The sequence below is a fragment of the Ciconia boyciana genome, chromosome 7 (assembly GCF_034638445.1).
Source record: "Ciconia boyciana chromosome 7, ASM3463844v1, whole genome shotgun sequence".
Lineage (NCBI taxonomy): Eukaryota > Metazoa > Chordata > Aves > Ciconiiformes > Ciconiidae > Ciconia > Ciconia boyciana.
In genome coordinates, this window is record NC_132940.1 from 45,356,094 (window position 1) to 45,376,592 (window position 20,499).

General features: G+C 37.9%; 1 protein-coding gene across 4 annotated transcripts in view; it reads right to left on the minus strand.

Annotated features, from left to right (window-relative positions):
• The window catches only part of SLC25A36 (solute carrier family 25 member 36), an 83,034-nt gene that overhangs the window by 59,838 nt on the left and 2,697 nt on the right, over positions 1 to 20,499 (minus strand). For all 4 annotated transcript variants that reach the window (XR_012043258.1, XR_012043260.1, XR_012043259.1 and 1 more), the window contains exons 2-4: positions 11,460 to 11,630; positions 6,708 to 6,785; positions 3,860 to 3,960 (exon numbers count right to left, since the gene is read on the minus strand). Coding sequence is in view for 1 of the 4 variants with exons in the window: in XM_072866570.1 (XP_072722671.1) it covers positions 3,860 to 3,960; positions 6,708 to 6,785; positions 11,460 to 11,630 (350 nt within the window). In the remaining 3 variants the exon portion in view is untranslated. The remainder of the gene's footprint in view (positions 1 to 3,859; positions 3,961 to 6,707; positions 6,786 to 11,459; positions 11,631 to 20,499) is intronic.

Here is a 20,499-nt window from a genome sequence, read left to right on the forward strand (position 1 = left end):
GGAGCATGAGATGACACGATCTCACTCTTTTCACGGGAGAAATGTACAGTAAATGCCTAAAATAGACACAGGCTTTTCTGTATCATAACAACAAGCAGTGACCTCATCAGACACATGTGTACAAATTGAATCCCATTGGAAGGATTTGTGAATTAGTTATTGTGAGATCTAACTGTTTTCAGGTAAAAGTTTAGGAAAAAAAGAAAGAAAAATAATCAGAAAGGCCACAGATATTAAAATAGTTGTGTAAAATGCACTGAGTACTGAAATTTCTGCTCATTTGCAGCAGTTCAATTTTATATCTCCAAATACTTACCTATATATCAAATTTACAAGTGAACTGTCCTCCTTCCCCACTCCCTCCCAAATATCATTCAAAAAAGCTAGCCTTGTCTTAGGACTGAAAAAGGAAGATAGATGCCTTATGAAATCAAACTTTCTAATATCAGTAATCAATGAACTAAATATGCATTTTATTTGGTATTAAGTAATTGTGTACATACTACTAAAAAGTTACGCTATCTCTGTAAGTAATAAAGTAGTCCCAACTTTTTTTAATAAATAATAATAATAAAAATCTACATTTGGGTTGGTTTGCCAGTAGAGTTCTAGAAAGAACAGCAACAGCATACAAGGCAAAGTAGTTTTGCAGCAGATTTGCAACCATGTTGTCTGAATGAGGCTATGAATCATTAAAAAGGCAAATCAGAAAGCCATACAGGAATCAAGTATCTCATTCAGTTCTCTACAGTTTTTATTCTCTGTGGCAAAAGAGGTTGAGTAAGTGCAATGAGAAGGCAGTTTATAGTGAATCTGAGAATTTAACCTAACTTTGAAGTGTACAGAGATAAACTATCTTCACACAAGCAAATGCTCTCATTCTTGCAGTATGCTTCATATATATTCACTGTCCAAGTTTGCAAAAAGAGAACAATGTGATATGCCAAGTAGTAAGCAAAAAAGATTACAGAGTACTTCATGTCGATACACAGATCTTTTAGGTATGAAGGTGGCATGAATTATATGCTGGAAGCTAGCACACAGCAAGAGAAAGACATTAATTTCTAATTGCATAAGGCATCAGTTAATAATATGTAGCATAATTCATCCTCCTTGGGATAAAACAAACTTACTAGAAGTATCTTAATAAAACCAAAAATATATGTTTTATCTTGAGAAGGAAGAATCAGGCCTAAAACCAAACAAAATACTTAAAATATCATACCTCAGCTTCTCACTCCCAAAAATGCCATGCGCATAAAATAATCCTTATTTAACAATGACAGTCTAGCCTGAGATACTTATGTATTAACATGATACAAGTAAACAGTATTTAAAGTTGACTAAAGTTCACTACTTACAGTACTTTCATAAAACAGTAAGTTACAGATTTTTTTTAAGTTGTATTTTTGCATCATTATTGTATTTTGCAACCTATAGGAAAACCTTTGTAAGTGCAAACCACCTCATGCTCATTAGGCATTAGAAGCCTTTATGTAACAGAAAGGTCATATCCAAACAAAAAACCCCCTCATTTAAGATTGAATAACTCAATTCCTTACTGAAACCAATGGCAGCTGCAAAAGAAAAAACCAATACTGATTATTTTTTGCTAATTATTAGAAGTGTTTAGCCACCTTGCCAATTTTGAAATCTTAAGTTCCAAAGCAAATCTTATGGTGATCTTCTGTGTTAACCTCTTTAAGCCAACCAATTAAGAGCTCACATTCGATCTCATCCCTGTTATTTTGCCATTTCTTTTAAGTTGATTTGCATCATATAGCAATACAAACCTTGCAGGTAAAACTGTTAATAGCTGGTTTAAGTGCATTTTCTGAAATATATTAGAATTACAAAAACAAGGTTAGCATGTTCCCAAGAAAGCACTGTTAATTAACTACAGTCCTTTTCATATAAATCAGAATACTGTCAGTACTTAGTATTGAGTAATTGTTTGTCAAAGAACCTTCTTTTAAAGGTCTTCCAAAGAATGTCTGTAATATACAGTGCCAAGACATTTCAAGAGAGAAAGAAAATTGTGACCTGTAGTGTGAACCTGCACTGAGCATTCAGTTTCATTGGCCTTATGGTTTAGAAATGCAACTGCAGAACTAGGTAAGTGTAAGAAAGATAACATCCACAAAAGTTGTTCAGTATTAAAACTTGTATACAAATGTAAAAAAGGCGAACAGCAATTAAGGCTCAAATACATTTACCCCAATCTCTTGCAGTCCTAAGTACAAATGCATAATACCAACCTCCTGGAAGGGAAGCAAGTTAATAAGCAGATACAGAGCTCCTTGGCAAACTACAGTCTCTGTCTGCAAGCACTTGGGAAAAGTCACTACAGCACACCTGCACAAATGTTCTTTTCATTACAGAATGAGGGCAGTAATTTCCAAAGATAAGGAACACTGAACCTTCATTTGCCTGTAGCATTGCATGAGTTACACAAGTTGTCTTCAACAAAGGATAGACTTGTTTCTATTACCTATACTCCCCCCCCCCATCCCCCCCAATTTAAAGACATGTTTTATCCCCTTGACCAAGAGCTGAAGACAATTCATTTTTCTTGGAGCAATTAACTGATTAGGATGAACTTTTCTTGAAATCCCCTTCCATCCCATTCCCCATGCTGTTCACCTACAAACGAAACACACATCTCCAGGTGATAAAAAATACTGCATCATCTGAGCACCTTATTTTGCCCATTTAAGACACAACGGCTCTCCTTACATCTCTAAGATTAAAAACTGCCATAGCATTTCTCATGTGCTAGAGAGAAGCATTAGTGTGTTATTTAAGTACAAAGCTAATGTCACTTATTTTCTGTGCTATATAACAATTTCTTTGTATCAGATTATTACCATGTATTAAATAGAAAACTAATCCTACCCATTATTCTGACATGACCTTTGGCAGTCCATTCCAGATTGCTATTACTCACATTATATACACTGGTTGTAAAATTTGACAGGAATTAGAAACTTCAACAGGCTACCATAAAATTGTCAGAATTCATCTGTGAAATGTCTATAGCCTATACAAAAAAAGACTTTTGAAAATTTGTTTTTCTGTAGGAAAGACATAGGCAACAATAGGTAAAGTGTTGCCAGCCCAAGTTTTTATTTCCCCAGCACAAGTCCACAACCATAACTCAGCTCGGTTGCCTTTAACTCCCCTTGTTAATGATCCCAAAGCACAGAACATACAAATCAAGCAATAAATACTGGTAGCTGCTAAAATATACCGAAGTTACACTGCAGACATAAAATAGGAATTTATTTCCAGAGATGAAAATATGAAAACTATGGAAATCTGCTCTTCTATGTCACTTTAGTGGTAGAGCAAACTTCACAGACTGATATTCGAACAAAGGAGGAGGGAGTGTTCCATATAATTTATACAAGTATCTGCAGGCATATTTCAGAAAGACAAAAATAAGTCAGATATACAAAGCTATAACAGAAAGTGATGGTAGAAAAACAGATTAAGAAGCATTAAGCCAAAGTTCAGTGCAAACAATGTTGTTTATAGCTTGCAGAGCGAAAAGTTACTGTTTTGAAAGTTTTCCTATCACAGTTCACAAATTTACAATTGAAAAAGCAGGCATGCAAGTTTTCCTAGAAAAGACTATTCACACACACACAGTTAAAGATCTTCATTAACACTAAGTGCAAAGTTTCATGCACATATTCTGCAGATAGCTTGTTTAATGAGAGGTCAAGGAAGGTAACTGCTACAAAGAGAGATGATTCAATCACTGAATATTTTGGTTTGGTTTTTTTTCCACATTTATTGCCACCTCTCATTTGTAGGTATAACTCTAGAATGAAGCTAAAAAGTTACAGATCCTTACCTGCCACACCAGCTGAAATCATGTGTACCTGGGTAGAATCTGGGTTGAAAATATTGTTCAACTTTTCCTTGCAGTTTGAGTAAGCAGCAAAATATATTGCTCTAAAATTAGAACAAAATCCAAGTTACGTTACATTTTATGTGTTGATACACTTACAAGTAGTGCCATTAACTTCACTAATTCAAGATGATCTTGGTTCAAGTCACTTCCTCAGTAAAAAACTACAAGGAATAACTCTTGCAAAGTAGTGGGACTACTGCAGGAAAGGGAAAAAAAATTCCATACTTTACAACTTTTTCTTCCACAACAGCTCCAATTTACAATTAGTGAGGGGAAGGACAGATAATTAGAAATACGGCAGCGATTTTTGTGACACTAGGAAGTTTAGCCAGTGAAGCAAAACACTGAACTGAGAACTGAAGTTACAGTATTCTGTATTACTTTAACAACAGATCAAATTTGTTCTAATGGACCTAAACTCATTTTGATAGCATTACAATTTCAAGAGAACTAGCAAGTATGTAGCTTTTAAAAAAAAAAATCAAATAGCACACAATATTTAGAATAATATTCTAACATTTAAGATGTAAATATTGATAACTTGTGGTTATACACATTTATATTTTAAATGCTAGAACAGCTGTGAAGCTGGGATCCACATTTTGTTTCTTTAGTTCTGTATTTAGAATAGACACAGATTTTTTTCTCTGAATACACCACCAAAAAATTTTTAAGCTTGTACTACATTCAAGTCTGTGAGCTGGTATCAAAAGAAAGTAGACATAAAAGTCAGCATGCCAATGCAAAATATTATGAAAAATCCCTGTTTTCACCCATGAAAGCTAAAAAAACTTTTAAAAGCACATCTAAAACTCACATTTAAGGTTGTAACTCATTTTTTAAACTTAGACACCCCTCTACAAGAGAAAAAATGAACATGCAAGTTTTCATGAACAGAACATTAACCTCATTAGCTGTGCAAACATGTTTTTCTTTATAATAAAAAAGATAGAGTGCTTGCTTCATGGGCGTAATTTCTAAAATGGAATCTGAACTCAGTTAAGTATACTGGATGTGTTATGAAACATGCTTCTCTACAGCTTATTTAAACAAAGAGCTGCTGTTAAATCCACTTAGCTAATGCTTAATTGCAATGAAGTACTGGATGAAGACAGAGTCAGCCGGAGGGGAATGAGGATGTGCTTATTTGTAAGACTTCACACATTATATCAAGTTGACATTTTTAGTGTGTGTGTGGGGGAAACAAGCTAAGAATTTCACCTGAGGGAAGAAAGGAAGGGAATTAGAAGATTTAACATAGAATTTACTGAAAAATAAATAATTTTCTGCAATTGAGGATATTTTTCATTGAGGATAGTCACTTATAAAATGGAATCCATTGCTGTATAAAAATTGGTGTTAAAAAAAGTAGTATCAGTGTTGAACATTCAGACCAGACTGGACTATCAAACAAAAGTACAGGCTCTTCAGATTAGGAAGTGCTGATAGCCCACAGGTATCAAGAGCAAAGAAAGCTACTGGAATTACTTCAGCTTCTCCAAAAAGCAAGGCTATGTTAGTGATCAGAAAACACCCCAGGTATTCAATTCCTTAAAAAAAATCTGCTAAAATAGAAGTACTCCAATTCCTGAATGAGGTTTTACTCTTATTCATGCAGAGGATCTACAGAACAACAGCTCATCTGTCAGACGTAACTAGAAGACAGATCAATGCTGAATGGAAAGTCCAGTTTAATAAAATTTTCCAGAAGCATCCAAAGACCTTAAACCAGAAAAGTTAAGATACTTTCCAAATGTGTGTGCAGGAGACAGGAATGTCTCTTCTTCAGACCAGAAAAAAAGAAAAAACCTAAAACAGAGCACTAAGTCAAGGGAAAAATAAAACCTTTGTGGGATATATTCCCTCTGCATAAAGACTCTTCTCTTAAACAGAATAGAGGGGAATAAAACCAGGCCAGAAAACAACTATAGCCTCATCCAGGATTAAGTAGTTTATATTAGTTTTACACAGCTTTGTTTCCATACTCTTCCTTCGGTATTCTCCTATTTTTGGACTGAATGTAGGCTAACACTTGTATGTAAGGATCAATTCAAACTCTGGCATAATCTGCACCTCGCTCTGACTGCCAGCACCAGCTGTGTAGCTAGAGTATTTGTGCTGACACAGAGCAACTGACAGCAGCCATACCACTGCCAATTACATCAGACTTACATCCTCATCCACTGCACTCTGACACTGCCCCAGTACCCTTTGGAGTCCAGCCCACTGCTGGATCTGCTTTCTCTGGGACAGCTGTTAAGTGTGTCATCCTACCCAGTCTTGCCCTTTTTGAAGTTTCAGAACAGGCTTCCTGCTGCAGGGGGGACAGTAGCCTGTGCTTCACCAGAATTCAGGAATAAAGACCCAGTGTTTTGAGGCTACAGTCACACAATTGCTTCCTGAAGATGATGGATTAACTGAAAGTTAAATCTACCTTTGTACTTTCAAAGATACAAACTTCTTGTTTACATGTGCAACTCCTTAAGCATTTTCCTTCTTAACTGGACAAAACTCTCCATAAGGGATAGTACACAATGGTAAATACTATTATAGTAGCATATAGGATAGTAAATGCTGAGGCAGTTGGTGCAGGGATGTGGGACTGGAGCTGTGGAGTACAAGTGGCTCAATTTCTCAAACAACAAAATTATCCCAGGAACCAAAGGTTATTTGCTATTAAGTATTTATAACTGCAGATGCAAAGCTTGCTTCAAATAAACCTTAAATGATGTACAGCAACCTAAATTTCATCAAAATTATTTCGTCTACTGTACACATTTGTATTTACCTGGAAGGAGCAACACCTACTAAATTAGGACCCAACCCTCTAAACAGAGAACGAGGACCTTCCTTTTGCAAGATCATCCTAGAAAACAAAAAAGTGACAATACTGTAACATTCATATCAAAATTAAGGAATGCACTGACCACCATAACTACATCATTTCAAGCTTTATGTGTAAAACTTTCATAATAACTGACAATGCAGTGTTGTTCACAAAAAATTAGTCATTTCCTAGAATCAGCATAAAATTCTGTTATTTCTTGACATGCCATAGAAATCCAGGAACTAAATGCAGAAGTAAAGCCTTATGATGTCAATACAGACCTACCTCAAAGACAGGAACACACACCTGGAGTTATCTGTCATTAGAGAGTTAAAGAAAGTGTCCTTTTATCAGGGAGAAAATACAAAGCATGGAAATGTTCATGTTCCTGTAGACTGTTCAGGAGACAAAAATATTTGTTTCTATTCTACATTCCTTTCATCACCCTTTAGCTCCCAATGTTTGGGAACTTTTTTGGGTGGGAGGGACAGCAGGTGAAGGGCAAGAGAGGAGGAGGAGAGGAGAGAGTCTTAGGAAGGTTCAGTTATAGCAAGTCATATGCCTTCAGAGCAGCTCAGGAAGATGTTAGCTCTACTGCTTATCATTCCCAGCCAAGGACATCTTCCACAATCTATTATCTATTCTTCTCAAAAAGACATAAACCTCAACATGGCTTTGCATGTGCTGCCCTGGTTTGATTCTACAAGACTCCTAGCAGTACACCAAGTTACATGTCAGAAGTTAGAGGAAAGGAGCCTTTCAGATACAGTCTTGCCTTCCCCATCCCTGTAAATGATTTAAATCCACTAAGCATTCAACTAGGGACCCATTCTTAGCTTTATTCTTTCTCTAAGATACTGTGATTATTTTGACTAGAGTAAAAGGAAATGGAAACCTCCGATCTGAGAAGTGGCCCTTCCGATCTGAGGCTGGCAGGGATTCCCTCCTATCAGTTCTGAACTGCTGCCTGTGTGCTCCTACCCAAGCACTGCTGCTAGGCTGTGGAGCCAGTGATTTTTCCTTCCAACTTATTCCAGAAAAGACAATCTTTACCTCCTCATGCCAGGTAACTGACTTAAGTTTGAGATTAGCTGAAAAAGGAGTGTAATCAATGCAAAGAGTCACAGCCACAGTACAGCCCTAACATCTCGTGGTACCAGGTCCACTATAAACACAGCTCTGGGAAGACTGCTTGGGTGGCAGGGGGTGTCACCTTCCATCTTTGTGGGATTTACAGAGAAACACAGGGATATGAGCAGCAAATTGAGACCTCAAATGAGGTATTACTAGTCCTTAAGTGTTTGGAATACCTATCCCAGGTAACTGTGGTTTTTAGAAAGAGTTGAAAACCATTATGCAGCAAGGTACACTGGCACAGTAAGAGGATATCCATCAATATTCAGTTTTAGTGAAATCAATCTGTCCAACAATCTAGATGCTAATCAGATGTGGTATTTTAAAAAGTATGGTAGGTCATGGGAGGAGAAACAAGGACTATCTGCATCCCATCACTGCAAATTGCTCTAGCAATTGCTTTAGAACCAGACTTAAAGTTAATTCTTAAATACTTCACTAGATGTTGCAAAACAGAACTCTGTGCTTATTGATTTAGAAACACTGGCCAATACACACAAATAGTTCTCCTGTATACTACTTCTTCAAAGAGACATGCAGGTTAATGACAAGTCAATTACTCAATAAAGCAAACTACTCTTATATAAATGGCTATTTTGTTTGGAATTTACTATCAGAACAAACAGGTGAAAGCCATCTATAGCACTGAAGGAGATTCTGAACTTATTCTGATTTCCAGCAGCTGATTCATCACAGTTCTGCTGCTAAATCAAACTGAAAGTTTACATCTGTTTTCAGTAAGCAAAAATAAAATAGTGGTTCTGCACAGTTACCATCACTGTTTAGGAATGCTGGCATATAATGTGTGCAGCAACATCTTAGCTTTGTGTCCATAACAATTAGATATGATTTCACTATGTGGGTAGCATTGCCCCACAGCAATAACTGGAGTATTGAACACATACTCAAAAGCACTTTAGAAATACAAGTTAGACATGTCTGTCATCCTGAAAGCATTTCTAACACTTACGGAAGGACTTATTCAAAAAAGTCTTCCCATATTCCAAACCTCAGCGTGGCACAGCATCAGATTACAGCAAAGTTGAACCCAATTAACATGATCTGTGTCCACTTAAAACAGTACTTAAAAATCACTACCACCACAGCATCATATTACACATGTATATATGCACATATAACATGCATGTATACAAAGTAGCAAGAACCTCAATGTCTTAAGAGAAACTTAGGAGTGAAGTGTACCAGGTCTGTTTGTTTCTTCTGGATCTACAGTGTCCCAAGACTTGACAGAGCAACAAAGAGTTAAAGAGAGGTTGCAGCAGGATTTATAATGGTGGTAGTTACTGATGCTCTTCTACATTCACAGACACCAGCTGGAAGAGTTCCAGAGCCTACACTGAAAATAAGACACAAACTTTTTTGCATTAAAGAGCAGATCCCAAAGCCTGCACTGTTTATTGAAAGCACTAAATGGCAAATCCATGGTTGGAAGAGCAGCACAAATGCTCCGTATGGCCTCAGCTGACCTGCTTATGTCACATGGGGAAGCCTGTATTGGGAAGGCCGGTCAGATTTCCATTATCAAGACCTCAGGTTTAAACTCAGCAAGGTTAGTTATGAGAGGCATCCACAATATGATATACACCACAGATCTTTTAGAATAAGGGAATTTGCTTTTGTTGCCAGAGAATCCAGTCACCTGTACCAGTTCTGAGTTTGTTTCCTGACAGAGATGCCTTTGAAGTCACCTCTGTTGACACTTAAGATGCAGAAATGATTCCACAGCAGTCAGTTAACTGAAATTCTGACATCATTTGCCCGATTCACCCTGCTTTTAGACTAAGTATTGTGAGCCTTGGAGCACTGCACTGAATTTGGTATGAGAAGAGACAACCAAACCCTGACACCTACGAGTCAGAAAATATCAAGTGACAGTAAAGACATGAGAGTGACAGAGGGATCCAGTTTAACTTTCCCACTAAACAGCCCTAGTCCCTTAACCAAGAATAATTATGTCCTGCACCTACACATTTTTATTGCCACAGTCTGTTGCCACGTCATTTGGGATTCTTTCATATTTACTGCATTTAAAAAGAACTTGAAATCCAGAAAAGTTACTTGGCATCCCAATTGTTTGATACTCACCTGGAAGAAAACAAATCTAAGCAAAGAACAAAAGCAGCAGAAGATATACATTCTTGTATCACAGATAAACAAACAACATGTCTAAAGCAGGTTTAAAAAAAACACACCACCACCAAAAAAACCAAAACAAACAAGCCCTACCAATGAAGTTCATCACAGACTACCTCTACCTCAGTCTGAATTTGCTTCCTGGGAAGACCAAGTTATTTTAGGTTTTAGGGATGGCTTTAAAGCATAGCAGGCTTCTAGCAGAGGGGCATATGAAACAAACATCTGTTCATCCTGCTATTCATTCAGATACACTTCTAAACAGAAGATAAATTCATAACCAAACATTCAGGGAAGAAGCTGAAGGACTCAACTTCCACCAAGAGAAGCCAATAAGACAAGTGTTTTGGATGGAGCTCTCCTTCCTTGTTGCAATCTGAGCCCTTCCTTCCCACATTCCCAATACGTTCACCCATCAGAATCTTATATGTAAAGAGGCTCTGAATCAAAACTTCCACGATAAGAACTATGTTCCATTCAAGGAGCTATTTGGGTACAACCTCCATTTAAGCAAATCCTACCCTCTAATCAGAGTAAGCCTAAATCCTACACTGAAACTGCCAGAAGGAGCTCTGTACAAACTACTTCTCATTGATTAATTGGGGATAGAAGATAGCTGGTCTGAGTCTTACCAAATTATTTCTAATGAAAGAAGCAGTAGCAGGTCCTTTCTGAAGGAAAACTCCCCTCATTCCCAAATACTGAGGGTACCTCCCCATAACTGGCTAGCTTGAGTCCCCCAGAGTGAAGTGAACCCTGCCTGTGATCTGTACTAGCAGTTTAACTGCAGCCATACAATTTTCCTGCTGGCTACTGAACATCACAGGCATTGGTGGCAAGGAGAGGAAAGGCAGTCCCGGTTCAGTGAGGTGCTATGCAAACAAAACATCCCAGATCATGGCAAAATCTGGCCTTGCCTACCTCTTACTAGCTCTAAAAAAGAGTTACTAGTCAGACATCCATCAGAAGATACCGAAAGGCAAGAAGGGTATGTACTGGTGAAAGTTGAGAGAGACTAAAAAGCTGCGTAAATTTTAATAGGGCTTCTTGCCTCCATATTCACCAACATCTATGATTTTGACACAAAACAGTTTTAAAAGTCTTGTACTAACACTTCTTCAGGATTAAAATAGAGTCTGGCACTTAAGCGTTACAGTGCTCCCAGTGAGTCTTGGGGGACGTAGTTTGGAGCTGTGAATTGTGCAGGTTATATGCTCTGCCTAATTCAAGGTACAAACTCAAGCATGAAGGACATTCAGAGAAGTAGAATGTGAAACTTATAGTTAAAAGGCAAAATATGGAAAGTCATCTCATGGTAGCATCATGACAGACACAAGAGTCTGAATCTTTCATATGGATTTGTCCAACACACCTCTCCTTCTCCCTCCCAAAATGAACCAAAAACCTAGTAGCATGTACACTCACTTCAAACAATGGAGAGGTCCAGGAGAAACTCTAGTTACTCGATTGACGCTAGCACCATTCACAGTGTTGAGATGAACTTCAGATATATAGAGAGTCACAGAGGAGGACTGCAATCGTGTTTTCACAACTTCCAGTGGACATGTCAGAATTGCACCAACAGTACCTCCACATCTGCAAAAATAAACAGGATCATCACATACTTAACTGCGAAAAAACTGAAGGATACATTCACATATAATTAACATTGTACTCAACACAGTCAAATTGCAAAAGGTGAAGAAACAACTGGAACATGTGTGACAATGCTGCAGTTATTTGCCCTTGAAGGCAAGCAAACTGTTAAGTCAGTTTGTTAACCCCACAACTTGGAGTGAAAGTTTAAACAGGCAAAAATAAAGGTTCCCAAAGTAGTGAAGGTGCACAGTCTTCAGTACATGCTGTTCAAATCAGTTCTGGAAAGTAGCTCAGTATCTGAAATGTTTAACTTCTTACGGTAAATTTTAACTTTTTTTGAACGTTTAGTGTACTCCTGACCACAAACAAGGTGCCAGAAATCCTTAAGGGTAGAAAAGATTTATGCACTATGCACACAGGGCTACATGTAATGACTGGTAAAAACTGTGGCATGGCAATTCAGTAAAATTAAAATACTTATGAAGACATCTTCAAAACTGCATTTGTATTTTGGGCATTGTACCATGAAAGCAACGATTCTTTGAATGTTTCCTGAGTTCTGCCCATTACAGCAAGACAGACTAGATACTACAGAGTAGAACCTGGGAAGACAGAAGAGCTTTAAGTGGCTAACCAGGTGAAGACTTGCAGATTTTGTTTGTCTGCCACTCATTTCTGTGAGCTAGTCAAGGCAAGCCATGCATGACTTGTGCTGACAGTGGAATTACTCCCATTCTGCTAGAGTAGAACATGGCCAAGAACATACTGCCTTTTAGCAGCTCTGCTCAGAGGATTCTTCTGGTGCTTGCTCATAACAGATTTATTAATATCTACATTCCTATCTGTTTAACTACAATCACATAGAGCCTCTGAAGAAAAAATATCAAATCCACAAATTCTGATTCCAAAGACAAGCCCAAATTCCTTGACATAACTGTTACAAAAAAAAGTGCTTCCCTTGAACCTTTTCTGAGATCAGTACTCTTAACTTTGCCAAATACCCTCCTTAAAACTATGACCAGGTCACTATATGCACCCTTTTAAAAAGAAAAAAACCACAACAAACAACAAATAAACCAAACCACAAAACAAAACCCCAACAAAACAAAAAAACAAACCCAGGTTTAAATTAGTGTATTAGTTAATGCTACTAACAACTCAGTCTGAAATCCACTAACACACAAATATAATTCATACTAAATTCAAAGGGCCCAGCATTCACTTCTCTGATGCAACAGCTAGAGCTGGTGTTTTATTCTGACAAGACAGTTATCAGCTATTTTGTAACATGAGAGGCTCAAACACCCCTAAAACCTTTAAAAAGCTGTAAGACTTGTTCAATAGTATTTTTTAAATAATGTCTTCAAAATGCAAATGAGAGTTCAGTACAAATTAGCAGTAATAGCTAAGACTCAAGATCTCCTATAAACTTTCATAGGAAGGTAACTTTTAGTCTGTTGACTCTTCTACTGCAGAGAATACCAGAAATAATGGTAGTTGTTAGCACAGCACTGCATCCTAAAAAACTGTCCAGGTTTCAGCTGAGATAGAGTTAATTTTCTTTATAGTGGCTGGTATGGGGCTATGTTTTGGATTTGTGCTGAACACAGTGTTGATAATACAGAGATGTTTTACTTGTTGCTGCACTAGTCAAGGGCTTTTCAGCTTCCCATGCTCTGCCAGGTGCACAAGAAGCTGGGAGGGGACACAGCTGGGACAGCTGACCCCAACTGACCAAAGGGCTATTCCATACCATATGACATCATGCTCAGCATATAAAGCTGGGGAGGAAGGAAGGGGGGGATGTTCAGAGTGATGGCATTTGTCTTCCCAAGTAACTGTTACGCATGATGGAGCCCTGCTTTCCTGGAGATGGCTGAACACCTGTCTGCTGATGGGAAGTCGTGAATGAATTCCTTGTTTTGCTTTGTTTGTGCGCATGGCTTTTGCTTTACTTATTAAACTGCCTTTATCTCAACCCATGAGTTTTCTCACTTTTACTCTTCTGATTCTCTCCCCCATCCCACTGCGGGGGGAGGGGGGTGAGGAGTGAGCAAGCAAGCAGCTGTGTGGTGCTCATTTGCTGGCTGGGGTTAAACTACAACAAAAACTAATATGTTTGTATGAATTGAACTGACAATACCAAACAGCTGCAAAGTAGGATAACGTTCGATGATGTTCACTTAATGCTCCATTTAAACCTAGTGACCTAGAGGTATCCTATTACTAAGCCTAAAGGCATCTTGTCCCACCTCTAACTCCAACATTAGACTGAGGTCTACTCTCTTCCAAGTTTTAATTAAGGAAAGAAATCAAGTTTATCAGTCTGGAAAAAAGTGTGCTCACACAAAGATTGAAGACAGTCTTCCAGTGTGCACTGTGCACATGCAGTAACAGACTGACACAGCTTTTAGAGTGGCATGTTTAAAACATCTCTGAATGAGCAATTCACTTGCTTATTCTTCTAATGGTAAGCTACAGATAGACTTTTTAAAATAAGAGTTGCAGGAAGAGACAGACTAGATGCGCTAATATTTATTTTAGCCCATGCTGGAAGCAGCAGGAGCCTGTAACATGTTAAGGTTCATGACATGAATACCACATGAGAACCACAGGTAGGCCAGCCCTCAAAACAACTTGACATGGAGCTTTAGAGCTTGAGCATCTTCAAGACAGACAGCAAGTCACTGTGTTTCCTGCAGTTCAACAGCAGACATTGCTGTATGGTAACATGCCTGTGCAGGCAATGCAGGAAGTTGGCTTTAGAGTTTATTTCCCTTCTTGCAACCCTTCTGTTTCTGGTCCACTTGAGCCTACCCCCTTTAAGATCTTTCTGTATTTGCTTTTGGACAGGTTACATGAGGACTTGTTTTCAAGCAACAGTATTAGCAAAAGAAAGCACGTGGTATGGTTTATATTAATGAGATAAATACTATGGAAGGGGGAAGAAAGGAGGAGGAAAAAAACTTGTCCTGCATTCTTAAACAGGGCACAGAATTTGGAGCCTTTAATGCTACTGGCTCCACTGCTACATTGCACTGGAAAAATTTTCCAAAGTTGAAGATTAACACTGACCTGGAGCTTGTATCCTGCACGCTCCCCTGCACCACACCCAAATCACCACAAGGGATGCCTGACTGCAATAGCACTTCTGTCAGACATTCACTGTGGATGTCTTCAATACTTCATTCAGCAACGGATTACTAGATTACTAGGCAAGAGGGCAGACATGCAGCTACTCAGTGCTGTTCTTTTTAAGTCTGCCTACAGCAAGCATTGTTCAGTGATAACCAGCTGATGTAACAGCAGCCAGCACTATTTTTACATGCATCATAAGGAAGCAGCAGATCACCTGCTCCGCTTTAGGAACTGTGCACCCTTTACCTGTACCACATTCTGCCATTCAAGTAATTTCAAATCATCAGCACTCTTGGCAGTTTCTTACTGTTGTGTTGTTAGGTGGTTTGTTTGTTTTTCTTTAAACTGTTTAAGATGTCTCAGCTGAACCTGAGAATATTTTTAATGTCTTCCACTAACTATTGATAGTTTGGACTAAAATTCTCCTCTGTCCCCTATCTTCAAGATCTCAAATTGCTACTTACAAATGAAGAAAGCAGAGAAGTTTTATAATGCTATGTGGTTCTGTATTGCTCAAACAAGTCTTTGCAAAATCCCCCATTTCTACTTCTGTCAAAATGTAATACCTCACTCTTCCAGCCCTCAAAAAGCCCCATACAATAGAGAAAGCACCTGGAATTGAAGGAGTGAAAGAAAGAGTCCCCAAACATTGAGGAACCAGACCTTGCTCAGTAGTCACAAGATCCACTGAGTTTGAACTGAACCACTAAATGGAAACATAATCCAGGAACTACACTGATTTATCTAGTTCACTTGAACTTTAAGACAAACACTGCAATGCTTGGCAAAAATCTGTTTATAAGAAACTGTGAGTAAACATAGCTTGTAAGTAAACAAAGGAGAGACAATTGAATAACTATGCACCCTGTACAAATAAGCAACTTCTAAGAATGACAGCTGTTCTGTCACCAGCATCAATGACAGTGTATTTTACTTAGAAATATATTTCTGGCCTTGCTTATTTAACACACTACTAGAAATACTGTAAAAGAGACAGCTACTTTTGTGCTCCAAATCCTGGCAGGCCATTAACAGTCAGGCACCAGCTCCAGATTAGCAAATGTGTTCTATAAATTGCCAGCAGACTGCCACCACCATTCCTGCTACCCTCCTCACCAGCTCAAATTAAGGGGTGTTTTTTTACTTTGTGGCTTAACACAAATTAGGGAGTAGCACAGTTTGGAAAAACATTTTTTAAGAGTTAGAAAATTATTAGATTTCTTCCCCTCAATACCACAGGCATGATTTTGTAAACTACTTAAGAAATTTCTACTACCTACAACAACTCTGGGCTTCAGCATCTCCAGTCATGTACTAGGTCTCAACAACTGTGACTTGTGAGAACACTTAATGTGTAACTTTTTCTCCAGGATGAGATGAGTTTTGCCTGGTAGAGTGAGTAGGTAAGCAAATACACTCCTGCTGACAGAGTATAAACTGGAAGTGAAGAAGGGCAAAACCTGAGACACCCCTGTGTCTGAATGTTTATAGCAGTTTCTACTGAATGCTGTTCAGAAGACCACTTGCTCACCGTACCCATCTTAAATTTGACATTTGCCTCTAATGTTACTACAAGCCTTTTTCAGCTTTGGCAAGTGAGTATAAGAAAAGTTGCAAAGCTGACTTACATCAGAAACACCTGATATGACATACAAGGGCATGAGAATCCACCTGTAGGTCCCAAGTAATTTGAAGGGCAGAAGAGCAAAGATCAGTACGTAAATCCACAAAAATAAACACACATGTAAAAAAGGAAGATTAAAATCCCACTACTATTAACACAATCAAGTTAGAGAATTAAATCTGCAGCTTAAACTGTACAAGAAGGCACAAGAGATAATTGCACTCAGTGAAACAGATACAGACATGTAGTTATCTAACCTGCAGGATTGTGACAAACTTAAAACAACAACAGTAAAACTAAGAACAGTTGCCTACTTGACATCTGACAGAAGAATCTAGGAAGACAGCAATGGTCTCCTAAACTGCAGCTTATTCCAGAGAGCACCCATAAAAAAACCCAACTATTTAATTTGATCCCTAATGTGCATTTAGAAGTCCATCACCTCACCAGATTAACAGAAACAAACCTGGAACTATTTGGGCTTTAAACTCTGCTAGCAATTCAACACAGATACAGTATTTACCACCGTTTTTCCCAGATAAACCTGTATTATATGTGAGACACTACAAGGAAAGAAATATACACATCCTTCAAAAACCTAATCCTGTTCGGCTTTCAAATCCCAGGTTCTATTTCCAGAGATGGCTGCACAAGAAAGCCTTCTATTATTATTGCAAGTTGAGGGTATCTACTAAGGAATCACTGCCTTTGTCCAGAGTAGTTGAGTATCTTCTACTGTTACGCTACACCCCTGCAAGTAAAAGCAGAGACAGCTCCAGCATGGATGAGGGTCTCAACTTCAGCCACTAGACTGTTTATAAATGGTCCAAAGCAAGGCCAGTATCAGCTGACCTAGAACTGGAACTGTCAGTGTAAGAATTTTTTTATTCCTCCAGGTAATTATGTATTTTATACAGATAAAAGGTGAGGCTGCATAGTGCTAGTCTCAGATTCACCTCTCACAGTATTTGCAACTACAGCCTCAAAGACTCAAAGATAACCCTTGACCCTGCTATCTTGGGTCTACATTTATTCATGTATTTACCAGCTGTTTCTCCTTCCTGTATGAAAATGAAAGTTCCACACAAATACTGGCTGCCAAGAGAAACAGCAAGAAAAATTGAGCTCAAAACTCTTGTCAAAAGAAACAAAATCCAAGCCACTTGCAAACAGAACTCCTTCTAATCTCTTTACCACTTACTGCAAATTCAGGTCCCAAATCTGTCAGCAATTTCATAGAGCTGTCTTAAAACACATGAGTAACTTTCACATCAACAGGTAACATTGCAGGTTTGGATATTAAGTTTACAGGATCCCTCTTCTGAGGGTATTTAAGGGCTTTAGCAAGTACAACTTTCAGATACAGCAAGAATGTATCTTACTAATTCTGAATTTTCAGGGTTTTCCTGTTATTATACTGCTAAACTTGTATATTACACACCTTTGCATCTTTAGTATTAATATGACGACTAGGAGTACTGGCAGCCAGAAACCCTTAACCCCCTTATTCACCAATTAAACTTTCTAAGTTTCAGCAAAGAAACATAAGTTAAGCTAACATCCGTAAACTAAAAATACTAATCAAACTTGCTATTTCTAATTAACAATGTAAAAATAAAATTCCCCTGATGTGCTGACATATAGAAACCTACAAGTGAAGACACAAAAAAGCACCACAAGGGGAACAAACATCACTGGGTTCCATTATCCAAAACAAACATCAACATGTACAGTGTAGCTTCTATTAGGAACCAGGGTAAATAAACATTTACAGTGACATTTGTATTAAGAAAAAACAGCTGAAAACATCAGTCATCTAGAAGGAAATAGGAGAAACACCAGCTTCACCGTTTATCAAGTACTGACAGCGATTTTTATGCTATTTGGTAACCTCATGGAGCAAAACCCAAGCTACTCAGTGCTTTAAACAAACACTGCCTTATTCCCCACAGAAGAGTATCTGAACACAAAAATAACTTGAAGTTTGTACTAACCTTCTCCTATGCCTTACAACAGGAAGAACTTGTTCTAAAAGACATCCAGGCTTATGCTGGGAACGTATTTAGGGTAGAGAGGAGTCCAAGTGCTTGGCAACTCAGTTATGGCTCAAGTGGCTATTTTCTGAAAGGGAGTAAAAAAGCCCCCATCATCACACTACCTGCTACATTATTAACTAGTATCTTCTTAAATCAAAAAACCCCAAGGGTCTTTCACCTTTACTTCATACATTTCAACAGTGTCTAATCTTTCTGAAGAATTCAAACATTTATCTCAAATATATTTTCTGAGTCTTAACTATTTCAGCCACTGCAGGGATTTGCCAAGAACCTCTGCCAGACAGAGTGATTTAAATTACAGATCAATTTGAGACAGTTCTATAATCAGGACAAATAAACAGAGACTCCTCCCTATACTCCCTCACACATTAAATTAGAAAACAGCCAACTTTTTTTACTCTTGGTGTTTCTTGCAGAAAGTATTAAGAAGTAAACCTGAGACTGTCCACCCCTAAACTCAGAAAAGCAGCTGTCCACCTCCTAACCCAAAACAGTCCCTCCTTTTGCTGAGGAACCAAAGCCCAGGCAAGTTCCCATGCCCTGATGGAAGTTTGTATGATACCGAATTACTGTCATAAGCTTTCTGGAAATGAAGAATAAGTCATGAAAACCTGGAAATTATTGTTGTAGCCAACACCTGAATTTTCATTCGATGTACCAATTATGATTGCAGGCATGTACATCCAAAACATATTAATCTTCCCTATAAAGCAAAACATTAAGGTCTTTCTACTACTATTTTTGTTGTTTTAAGTAGTCTAATAACTAGAAAAGCACATAAATGTGTAACCTACATACCTGAACTAAAATGTTCATCTAAAGCCTACATTTCAATCACAAGATTTCATAATTTAAGGATGCAGAACGTTCAATTGATTCTTCTGCTTGGTTTGGAATAAAAGCACCTGAGTTTATACTACCAACATGCTGTCTACAGTGACAACAGTTGCTATTTGACTAGGAGATGGACAAACAGAAGATACACAAAAAAATCTACAGTTTGATTCCTGAAACTGAAGAGTTCTGAGCGATGCAACCAAGTAGCTCAGAAGAAAAAAAAAAAGGAAAAAAGAAAAAAATCAAGTTTCACCTGAAGCACAATTTTGTATCATGATCCAACAATACAGCTATTTCCGGCTCCCACAGGGACAAGATACTATCAGCAAATGGAACTGTAGTAACTACATAGTTTGCAGAAACAGAACTTGACAAATGGGGGCATCATGACAAAATATGAGCTAAGTGAGTGATTTCAAATGTGTCACAGCATGAAACTGAACTCCAGGTACACTATTGATCCACTCAGGTATACTCCCTGCAATTACTCTTCAGTAGAGTGCACAATGGCAGTTTTGAATATAGCCTAGAAAAATGCGCTTAAGTATCTTTAAGTGACAGCAACATTACTGCATGGAACCAACTGCTTACAAATTCTATCAGTTAAAACTGCTTTTCTTTAAGGAATGTGTTCTTACAAGTTAGTAACCTTTTTCATATTAAAAAGGAATTATTTATTTTTCTGCCTTATTTCTTGTAAATGTAATGCTCTTCTCATGCTATGTATTTTCTACTTCTAGATGTGACTGCTGTTACTTTTACATATCAAACTTCAGAGTGTATCCTATTTAAAAAAGTCAAGAAGGTCCAAGTAGTACATGGGGGGGGGGGGGGGGTTGCATGTAAATGAAGTAGTACTTTGTAGATGTATTGGTTAATGCATGAACTAGTCCAGCAAAATCACTTAAATTAGCTTTTCTAGAAAAAAAATTGCACCACTTCAATTCAATGATGGTGCTAGAAACTACATTAAAGCCATTCCAAAATGAGTATTCGATTATTTCTTTTTAGACTTAGAATTAGTATTTCTATCACAAAATACTGGTTGTATTTACAATTAACATGCAGTTATGAAACAGAGATGGCATTCTTAAAAATGAAACTACCTGAGTAAAAATCACTTTAGAAAGACAAAGCAAGTAGTAATTGGTGATGGAATTACTCAGCATCACTGCCCCAGCAGCCAGCACTGCTAAAAGAGTCTATCAAA